This window comes from Oryzias latipes, chromosome 5 (genome assembly GCF_002234675.1).
Source record: "Oryzias latipes chromosome 5, ASM223467v1".
NCBI lineage: Eukaryota > Metazoa > Chordata > Actinopteri > Beloniformes > Adrianichthyidae > Oryzias > Oryzias latipes.
The window spans coordinates 32,644,567-32,655,641 of record NC_019863.2 but is presented as its reverse complement, the minus strand read 5'-3'; the positions used below and the strand labels follow the sequence as shown (position 1 = coordinate 32,655,641).

General features: G+C 48.9%; 1 protein-coding gene across 5 annotated transcripts; it reads right to left on the bottom strand.

Moving 5' to 3' along the window:
• Positions 1–748: 748 nt before the first annotated feature.
• Positions 749–9,496, bottom strand: asb14 (ankyrin repeat and SOCS box containing 14). 5 transcript variants are annotated; one of them, XM_023955336.1, is made up of 13 exons: positions 9,257–9,496; positions 8,750–8,886; positions 8,609–8,661; positions 7,620–7,754; positions 7,376–7,540; positions 6,833–7,078; positions 6,504–6,675; positions 5,483–5,588; positions 5,236–5,415; positions 4,755–4,883; positions 4,545–4,673; positions 2,416–2,569; positions 749–2,337 (listed from the first exon to the last, which is right to left on the bottom strand). In XM_023955336.1, exons 2-13 carry the CDS (start codon positions 8,869–8,871, stop codon positions 2,162–2,164), a joined length of 1,767 nt encoding a protein of 588 aa, XP_023811104.1. In that variant the 5' UTR covers positions 8,872–8,886; positions 9,257–9,496; the 3' UTR covers positions 749–2,161. The 5 variants fall into 5 exon arrangements, with proteins under 5 accessions (XP_023811104.1, XP_023811103.1, XP_023811105.1 ...); XM_023955335.1 differs by having other exon boundaries at positions 9,243–9,389; XM_023955337.1 differs by having other exon boundaries at positions 9,145–9,298.
• Positions 9,497–11,075: the final 1,579 nt, after the last annotated feature.

Genomic DNA, 11,075 nt, shown 5'->3' with positions numbered 1-11,075 from the left:
ATCTTTGAATAAGCCGGCTCAAATGTAAACATTAAAAGTATCATTTTGTGCAAACAGCATGCTGCTCCTCCCCAAAAGATACATTAAACAATCAAATTAGACCTCTGTAATAAATGTATTATCACAATATCAAGCTGTGCAAGACGCATATCGTACAATTCTGTGAAAATTAATTTAGCGATTGACCTTAAATGTGTAGAAACAATTTAGTAGCTGCCTGAAGTTCTAAACTAATGAAATAAATCCCTTTATGCATTTGACCAATTGGACGGAGCCTTTTATGTTAAATGTTTGCCTACTATGTAGGGCAGGCGATCACTAATGATCACTATTGATCACTAATATCGTAAATGGTGAGTTTTCCTCATCGTGCAGCCCTGATAAACTGGAAATGAGTTGTGTGACAGTTTTCACGTGGTGGATGTGAAACAAAAATACAATCCCCTCTTTGCATTTCCCTTTACTGACGTCACTGAATGAGCCGTGTTTATGGAGAAAATGAAAAAGCGTTTTGGAGGATTGAGTTTTCATTTTAGTTTTGAGTCAATCGATGCAGTTACATTGTGAAAATGGAAAAGCATTTCTGTTCATTCACTTTAATTGTAGAATTAGATATTTTTCTAATTGAATTTTGCTGCACATTTACCAGAGAAGGTTTTGGAAATGAAACGTGAAAAAACTATTTTCTTTATCATTTTAATGACGTGACAGAATGAGCGGCGTTGAAGAAAAACAGCTGTTTGGAGGATTGATTTTTCTTTTTGATCTGCAGCTTTATTGTGAAAAGTTGACTTTTATCTTGAATCATGACACAGATACGCTTCCACGAAGAACCAGCTCAGAGAATGAATAGGAAAGGTTCAGAGACGCCCTGAAGCTTTGTGGCTCCGCGTGGAGCGGATCAACCAACAGCAGCTCATGTTTTTCTCTGATTTGTTCTTCCGTGTTCATCAGTGTTTCTGTGTTGGTTTGAAGTCCTGGACTTCAAAAAGAGTCTTCTTTACTGTCTGTGACAAAGAAAGCCTCCTTTGATATTTTTAAGGTTTTTTTGTAATGGAATACACCGGATGAACATCCGATTAATGTTCTCCTCATTTCAGACTTTGACAGATGAGAAAGTTCATTTCACAGAGGAAGCCGTTCATGAAAACGTCTGACTCCTTCCATTCTTGGTCTGTGGATTTCCTGTCTTCTTCCAGACCGTTCCTGCTTCCTACTTCCTGCTTCCTGCTTCCTGGGTGGATCTTCTTTCTGTCAAGTGTCTCTCTAGAGTTTGGTCTAAACGTGTTGAGGTCAGGCTGAGCCTCAGCTCTTCTGCAGAGAAGGTGCTTCACCCTAACCTGCTCCAAAGTGCATGGAGGTGATGTGCAGCCTGTCATTGGTCAGAGACCGCAACAATCAGGCGACCAATAAAGGAGGCCTCACCGTGAACACGCCTCACACACACACAGTAACACAACTTCACACACACACCGTAACACACACACAGTAACCCACTTTTACACATTCACACACACACACACCGTAACACACACACACCCACACACACACACACAGTAACACACACACACACAGTAACACACATTTACACATTCACACACACAAGTTGAAGACGTTTCACCTCTTATCCCAGAGGTTTTGTCCATTCTGAAATAGCTGGTAATAGAGCTGGAGGGAGTCACTGGCTCCCCGGCCCCCATCTGAGGACAAAGGACTCTTAACGACCTGAAACCATGTAGTTGACAACACCATCCAGTTTCAGGTCTGACTCCTCCCCCATGAGCGCATATATACCAGCTCTTTTACCAGCTACTTCAGAATGGACAAAGCCTCTGGGATAAGAGGTGAAACGTCTTCAACTTTAAAATCAAGTCCAGATGACAGCCCCTAAACCTACTACTATGATGGAATTAACCTGGATGAATGAGAGTCTTCATAGACACATTCACACGTTGATGGCCCCCCCGCTGCCAAACTCTGGCACCACTTTTCCACCAGAGGCACGCTGCCCACCCTTATGTCACTTGGGCATATGGGTGGGCTCCGTGGAAATTGAACCTGCAGTCTTCTAACCGGAGGTCGACCACTGTACAGTTTAAACATCAACGTGACTAAAGATGTTCTCCAGAACTTCAGGGGGGGTCTGGGCTCCGCGGGCCCCTCAGCCCAGCGTGCTCCTCGTCCGGGCCCCGGCCTCGTACTCCCGGTACAGGATGTAGTCCTTCAGGCGCTGCGGCAGCGGCAAGAAGCTCATGAAGGTGGAGGAGCGCAGGCGCAGCCGGCCGAGGCGCCTGCGGATCTGCAGGCGGCAGAGATGCTGCAGCGCGCGCGGGTTCTCTGAAAGACAGGCGGCGGGAGTTTGGTTGTGGTCAAACGCTCCCACAGGAAGCTTGCTGGTTCTGCTCCAGAGCTGACCTTGTAGTTTGCAGATGTCAGGCCACTCCCCCTGCTCCGACAGAACCGCCTTCATTTTGGAGCACAGGGTCACGTGATCCACGTAATCCAGGAGGATGCGCACCACGTGACCCGACAGGTCCTTCAGCCAGTAGACGGTGATCACCTCGCAGAACTGCGCTGACAAACAGGAGAAACTCCCGTGATGCTCAGAACCGGAAGTGAGGTTCAGATCATCAGAACCAAGTTTCTGCTTTAGCTAAAGGAGAGCAGTGAGAACCACTGAGAAGAGAACTTTCTAGAACATTTAGAGGTAGAACCAACAGAAGACAGCAAGTCCACCCGTCTGTGTGCAGGAGTTCATTAGAAATTCACCTCTGAATTGTGGCCGGGACTGTTGGTGGGGAGTAAGCCTCCACTTCTTTCCCATAATCCCTGTGTTTACACTCCCACTACCTTACACCCCCAAACCCGACTTTGTCATCAGTAAAACGCAACAAAAACGTAGTTAAAACAAAAAAAAACACGAGTCTAAAAAGCTGCATTTCCACTGCAGGTCTTGATGCCCCAATCCGATTTTCTGACTATATCCGATTTTTTTGACGACCAGCTTACATCATCTTGTAACCCTTGTTCTATCCTAGGCACTTTAACGTTGGGAGTTGGGTCATCTAGACCCACTAGACAGTGCTCTGAACCTTTTTTCTTCAATGATTTGTGATCGTCACTGGTGTCCATGGATTACATGAAATCTTTCCACCTTTATCCACCTTTGTCATGGTAGGGAGAACACGTCAATGGAAGGGGGGGTCATCTAAGATAGCACAAGGGTGCTAACCTAACCCGAACCCAAATCATTGAAGAAAAAAGGTTCAGAGCACTGTCTAGTGGGCCTAGATGACCCAACTCCCAACGTTAAAGTGCCTAGGATAGAACAAGGGTTAATAAGTCATGTGATCTCAGTTGGTGTCTCCTGAGTTGACGTCGCTGACGTACGACTCACATTTCCTGGGTAATATCCGATTTGTCTGCTTACATGGCACACGCAAATGCACGTTACCGATTCCTATCCGATTTATTTCCACACATAAGAGAGGCCTGAATCTGATCTGAGAAAATCAGAATCCATGCGCTTTTGTCCTGCTTCCACGTTCACCGGTCATATCCCATCTGTGCCACATGAGAGGAAAAAATGGGAATTGGGTCACTTGAACCATGCAGTGGAAATGCGGCCAAAGTGAGGCGGTGTACTTGAAGTTTACTTTTTATGTACTATATTGTTAACTTAAAATGTTCCAATTTAGTCTGAAGAAGAATTGATGAAGTGTACTTCCTACACTACATGTACATGTACATGGTCTATAGTGTACTGCTATACTTTAACTCAAGTATATAAAAAATAGGCTCCAGATTAAACTGTTTTAAAGTGTCTGTGGTTGGAAGGAACGGATCCGTACCGGCGGCTGCGCTTGGCGTGAATTCTTAATTCCTCGCCGTCGTATTTTATGTTTAGAGTTGAAACGGCCTCAAACGAGAAGTCTGTTTGGCATTTGTCCCACTTTTTTGAATTGTAGTGGCGACAGACCGGAGACCCGTCCAGGATCTTCCCCGCCTTCTCCCGACCGTGGCCGGGTTAGCTCCAGCTGCCCCGGGACAAAACGGGTTAAATGTGGATGGATGGAAGGAATTCTGGCACCAGGAGAGGAGAACCCGGCTCCCCGCGGGTCATGGGACCAAACTGTCCACCCGTCTTTAATGCTCAGGTGAGCTTTTCCACCTGCCCATCGAGGCAAACAGACATTTGGACCTGGATCACTGCATGGCGGTGGAAGCAGAGTGATTTGGACTATTTATATTTTTACAGAAACGTTTCAAACTTGCTTTGCTGAAAATGACTCAGCAGAAACAAAAACTCTAAAGTTATTAGAAAACACTTGACAGACGAAGTCATTGGTTAAAGGTTCAAAACCCAACCTGTGACAAGAACATCTGTCAGAACCGGTCCTGCTTCCACTCCCACTCTGATGTTGTAGAGTTTCCCCTCATATCTACAGACGAAGCCCATCGAGACGACTGTTGTTGTGAATTTGGGCTATACAAATAAAATTGAATTGAATTAAAATGACATGGCGTTGGTTGCTCTTGGTTACCATGGTGTCTTTAATCACAGGGCTGGACCATCCCTCGTAGTCCTCTGGGATGTGGGAGGCGTCGCCATAGGGACAGTCAAAGCAGCGCTCTACATCATAACCATAGTTACACAGCATCCTCAGCATCACCTAACCCAGAAACAAAATGAAAACCAGCTGTAAGCATGTTTAGAAGGAGCAGCAAGTCGTCGCGGACCGCAGTCCCCGTACCTCGTCTTTGATGGCGTACAGCAGCGCCGAAGGGAAATGCGTCGCATTCACTCTGCAGAAGTAGTTGACGTTGGCGCCATAAGACAACAACATTTTGATGAGGTCATAGTTTCCCAGACGCAGAGCAACCTGAAGGGAAGACAGAACGCCGCGGTTTGATGACAGACCTTCAGGAAAAAGACTGGAACCAAAAACTGCTGTTTGCTAAAATCTCTTCATCTTCAGGTTTTTCAGATCTACGTCTGCTGCCTTCAAAAGAAAACTCCTGGAATTCTGCTGAGGATTTGAACCAAACACCTCTGAAACGGTCACTTATTGTTCACACAAGGGTTCAGGTTGCTATTTAAACCCCCGTCACCCCCCCGAGTTCAGGACCAGTTCAGGATGGTCGGCCAGAAAGCCTCAGAACCTGAGAGAAACCAGATCAAGTCTGTGAATCCGGACCAGTTTCTTCTACTGAAGCAGCAGGACGTTACCGGACCTGCAGACACTTGACGGGGTCCTGGTTGGGCATGGCCCCCGCCTCCAGCAGCAGCTTCACCGACTCCATGTCGTTGTTTGACACGGCAAAGAAGAGAGCGGACTTCCTCTCGTCGTCATAGCTAGAGCGGATCTGGGGATGGAGCATGTAGTTGGGGTCGTATCCAGCGTCCAGCAGGGCCTGATGGGAGATCAGATGAACTTCAGGCTCCAGGTCACAGAACAAACGTCATCAGGGTTCAGGTTACCTTGATGCAGTCGGCGTGTCCTCCCGCCGCAGCCGAGTGGAGGGGGCTGATGCCGCTGTCGCTCACGTCTGCCATGGAGGTGACGGGAATCAGCATCCTCAGCGCCCTGCCGTACAGCATCATCCATGTGAGCGTCACGCCACACAGCATCATCCATGTGAGCGTCACGCCGCACAGCATCATCCATGTGAGCGTCACGCCGTACAGCATCATCCATGTGAGCGTCACGCTGCACAGCATCATCCATGTGAGCGTGACGCCGCACAGCATCATCCATGTGAGCGTCACGCCGCACAGCATCATCCATGTGAGCGTCACGCCGCACAGCATCATCCATGTGAGTGTGACGCTGCACAGCATCATCCATGTGAGCGTGACGCCGCACAGCATCATCCATGTGAGCGTCACGCCGCACAGCATCATCCATGTGAGCGTCACGCCGCACAGCATCATCCATGTGAGTGTGACGCTGCACAGCATCATCCATGTGAGCGTCACGCCGCACAGCATCATCCATGTGAGCGTCACGCCGCACGGCATCATCCATGTGAGCATGACGCTGCACAGCATCATCCATGTGAGCGTCACGCCGCACAGCATCATCCATGTGAGCGTGACGCCGCACAGCATCATCCATGTGAGCGTGACGCCGCACAGCATCATCCATGTGAGCGTCACGCCGCACAGCATCATCCATGTGAGCGTCACGCCGTACAGCATCATCCATGTGAGCGTCACGCTGCACAGCATCATCCATGTGAGCGTCACGCCGCACAGCATCATCCATGTGAGCGTGACGCCGCACAGCATCATCCATGTGAGCGTGACGCCGCACAGCATCATCCATGTGAGCATGACGCTGCACAGCATCATCCATGTGAGCGTGACGCTGCACAGCATCATCCATGTGAGCGTGACGCCGCACAGCATCATCCATGTGAGCGTGACGCCGCACAGCATCATCCATGTGAGCGTCACGCCGTCACGCGCCTGTCAGGTTGTTCATGAGGGTGTGACCTACTGCAGGTGACCTCTGTGTGAGACCCGGTGGATGGGCATGTGCCCCGAGTGAATGGGGACGTTGGCGTCGGCGCCGTGATCCAGCAGCAGACGGATGACGCCTGGATCCCCTGAAGAGGAGGCTTCATAGAGGATGGAGGATTCGTCTTTGGCCTGAGCGAAGACGTCTGCACCTACGAGAACAAAACAAGCAGGACCCTGAAAGGGTTCGACCGGAACAGCAGGAACCGGACTCAGAGGTTCTGAAGAACATTCCTGCTGCTGCTCTGGAACCACAGACACTTCTGACCCGGACGGACAATGAACAAGTCTTTTTTTCAACCCCCTCACCTTTCAGCAGGAGAGCCTCCACCACCTCCCGGTGCCCCCCCTGTGCAGCCAGAGCCAGCGGCGTCAGGCCGTAGTGGCTGCGAGGGTCCGGCTGCGCCCCGGCCTCCAGCAGCAGCCTCACCAGGCCCAGGTCCCCCAGCTTTGCGGCCTCGTGGAGGGGGCGGCGGCCGTGACAGCCCTCCAGGTTCACGCCGGATCCCTGAGAGACCAGCAGCTTCACCAGGTCAGCGCGGCCCGAACGGACGGCTGCAGACAGAAAGTTTGATGCAGCTGCTGAGGCAACAGGAATGATGCTCAGGTCAGGGCTGATTCAGGAGATGAATTCTAACAGTTTTATTTCCTTCTGCAGGTTTGATGTCCTCCAGACTAAACCAGAGAAGATGAGAAGTTTGTCTCAGGACTGAGGGAATTCTCTGACCCAAACTTTTCTTCTCGACCTGGTTGAACAGGTGAGTAACCTCCAGAGTAGCCAGCCGGTTGGTTACCTGGCCACACCGCTTGTCCATCTTCTCCCACAGTCAGAGGTTGGGTGGGTGAACCCACCTGTGAACAGCGGGGAGTCCTGGTCCTGGTCCTGGTCCAGGCAGTCCGGCTTGGCTCCCTGTCGTAGGAGAAAGGCGGCATTTTCCACCAGGCCTGCCTCCACCGCCACACAGAGCGCCGTTTGGCCACGAGGGGAGCGGCGCTCCAGACAGTCGGGTCCTGAAGCTGGAGAGCAGCCGGGGTCAGCGCGGGGTCACCTTTGTCCTCTGAAGCTACATTCAGCAGAAGCTACAGCTGAGCAAACCTCTGCATGTGAGCTCCAGGACGGCCTGGTTGGTCTGCGCCGCAGCTTCGTGGAGGGGAGTCCAGCCTCTGCTGTCTGTCTGCAGGAACCAGTCTCTGTGTTTGACGCACAGACCCTTCAGCAGCGTCTCATTACCTGGTGAAGAACTCATGAATCCATTAGTCATCCAAAAAAACATCTAACCATCGATAAAAATATGAAGAAATTCTATCTTCTTCTTCTACAACATTCTTCCGTCCAAGAACCTTCAGGAACCTCAGCAGATGATAGAAAGGGATAACTGATCACAGGTTCCACATAAAATGCAAAACATGCCCCACATTAGCAGTGCTAGCCAGCCCACTGAGTGCCAATTTAAGCCAATGAGGGCAAACCCAGGTGGGGCCACCATGGAAACTGCAGACAAACCCATCTGGGGCCCACATTTTCTGCCAACTTTGAAACCGCATGGTGGTCCACTTGGCCTCGCTGGCTGGAATACTTTCCTCCTGGTGAGCTGACTTTTGGCTCAAATGGCTAAAATTCTGTCAGAGGAATCTCTCAAACAGTTTCAGAGGGAATCGGGTCACAGGAGTTCCTCAGGCTGTTGTCCCAGCCTCCCTTCTTTTCTGGGTTTGTACCTCCACATGTCAGTTTTTTACCACCATTGCTATGCTGATGATGCACAGTTCTACCCTGAGAAAAAAAATCATCTTCAGTTTCTCAGAAACTAAAGTTCTGATCTTTCCTGCAGAGCTTCACAACTTCACCATCGACTTGGGATCTTTGGAGATTATCCTCAAAAGTCTGGAGGTAATCAGGAGATCACAACGGAAAAACGTCCTCACATGAAGATTTGAGAAGAAGATCAGACCTTTCTCTTCACCCCAGATCTTCACACATCAGTAAATCCTCCTTTCATTGAAATAAATGTCTGAACTGAGGCTTTGATCTCCTCTGGATTTTCATCTGAGAAGACAGAAACCCTTCAGTGCTGCAGGCGGACTCACCTTCTTTTATAGCTGAGAAAATCTTCAGTTTGTTTTTTGAAGTGAGCTCAATGCTGCAGGATAGAAGAAGAAGAGGAGGGTCTTCAGTTTTCTGTTTGCTCTGTTTCTGATGGACAGACGGTGAATGAAAGGTGTTCCAACCTGCTGTCTGCAGACTCTCGGAAGCTTTCGCTCAGTCTGCTGATCTCCAGCAAACTTTGCTCAATCATGAACTGAGTGTCTGCATCTTCATCCTCCTCCAACCCAAACGGATCAAACTCCATGATGGCCACATAAACCTGTGGACATGTTCTGCCATCAGATCATCTGGCTGAAGCTCCAGTCGGTCTGCGTGCTTTGATCAGCTTTTTACTGTTTATTCAGCTCCAGTCAACATTCAGCAACATCTTCATCTTTTCAATTAAGATAAAACTTTATTCAACCCACAATGGGGAAATTATTTTATCTCCAGCAGCAACATTCTGACATTCAGAAGAACAAACAGAAAATAACTCAATAAAAATACACACAAATTAAATTAACACAAATTCACTGACCTATAAACAGAAATGTAAACGTTTGAACTCTAAAGGTAAAAGATGGAGCTTGTTGTGTGAGGAAACCCAAACGGAGCTCGAGGGGCCGAAGCAGAGACCTTCGGAGCGTTACCTGCTGCTTCCTGTTGTTTTGCTGCTGGAGGTCTCCTGCAGTTTGAAGCTGCAGCTGCTGAAGCTACAGCTTTATAGGGGGAGGGGGGGTCTCTGAAACCAGATCTCTGTGCCCACATGGGGACCTTTGAGGAACAGAGCGGTCCCTCCGTTATCTCCCATACGGAGTCTGGAATGTCCTGGACTTTTCCAGAAAAAACACAGACGTCCAGGAGAAGCAAGAAACGTCCAAATTCATGTTTGGGGGGGGGGGTCTGACACCTGTTACTATATTTATCTGCATGCAGGGCAGCAGACGGGGTAATCACTGCCCTCCTGGAGAGTAGAACCGGATTCAGGGGTTTGTGGGTAAAAGGGCATCAGGTTCTGCTGACGCTCAGAACTTCCAGCTGCTTTGGTTTCTGTCTGCTCTGTGGGGAAACACCTGAACTCAGAAACACGTCAGGTTTGCTGCTTTTTCTTCCCGTTTTCTCTCAGCTGAAAGCTTCACTTTCATGTCATCCACAGCAGATCCTTCTGGATGTTCTTCAGGTTTTAGCTTTAGATCTTTATCACATTTCTCTTCCTTACTTTTAGCTCCTCCCCTCTTTAGCACCAGTATTCATGGAGGGATGAACATTTACTTTTGGGAAACACAAAAGTAAAAGTTTGCTGGACTGTTGTGTGGCGGTTTGGAGGATCTGAACGTGTGACCTGGAGCTGGATTGTCCTCTGAGGTGTCCTCGCTGTTCCAGGAACTGCACCCTCCCTCACAGATCCGTGCTGTTCCTGGAATTTCCTGTTGGAGGCTCACGGCTCCGTCTGCTCCGGTTACCAAAAGGACCTCTTCTGCCCACACCCCCATCTTCTCCAGACCCCCGTCAGCCCGCCACGTTTCGTTTCTGAAGCTTCTCCTGTTCACGCTCTTCTGAGCAGAAAACACGTTGAAAATCCCTCAGGTCATGTTTTCTGACCAGTAAGAGGCTGTGGGGGTTCAGATCCAACCGATAAGAGGATGAAGGAAGTTTGAGGAACAGACAAACCGCTGAAGAAACATCAGAAGGAAGGAATAAACTTTAGGAGGTGATAGAGGAGCATGGGGGGGGGGGGGGGGGTCCTCCGTAGTAACTGGAGTAGTTGTGGTTTAGTAACCTCCAAAGAGATGAGAGGCTCCCAGGAACATCTGAGACGTGGAGCCTGCAGAGCATGGGTGAGGGTGGGTGGGGGGCACTTGCATTCAGCTGTGAACCCCCCCCCGTTTTTATGATGCACATTTTCTGGATCACATATGTCATGGTTTTGATTTGAACTCAGGGAAATGACTACGGCTGCAGTTTCAAAGAGAAAATCTTTGTTCTGAATGTGCTGAGAAGCATGAAGGTAAACCTGCTGACGGTCATCTGAACATGAATTCAGTTTGTTTGGGATCACGATTATAGCAAAGATCAACCTGCAACCAAACATGCGTTCAAACGTGTCTGAGCATGGATCTAATCACGGATCTAATCATGGATCTAATCATGGATCTAATCATGTATCTAATCATGGATCTAATCATGTATCTAAGGACGGATCTAATCACGGATCTAAGCATGGATCTAAGGACGGATCTAATCACGGATCTAATCATGGATCTAATCACGGATCTAAGCAAGGATCTAATCACGGATCTAGGGACGGATCTAATCACGGATCTAAGCATGGATTTAATCACGGATCTAATCACGGATCTTATCACGGATCTAAGGAAGGATCTAATCACGGATCTAAGCATGGATCTAAGGACGGATCTAATCACGGATCTAATCACGGATCTAATCACGGATCTAAGCATGGATCTA

Bases quoted from the DNA above. Each gene is read 5' to 3' on its own strand.
- asb14 (XM_023955335.1), bottom strand. From the start codon at position 9,374: ATGTGGGCACAGAGATCTGGTTTCAGAGACCCCCCCTCCCCCTATAAA. The intron at 8,662-8,749 runs GTTGGAACACCT...TCTATCCTGCAG, and splicing joins CGAGAGTCTGCAGACAGCAG to CATTGAGCTCACTTCAAAAA. The intron at 4,674-4,754 runs GTACGGGGACTG...TTTCTGGGTTAG, and splicing joins TGTACGCCATCAAAGACGAG to GTGATGCTGAGGATGCTGTG.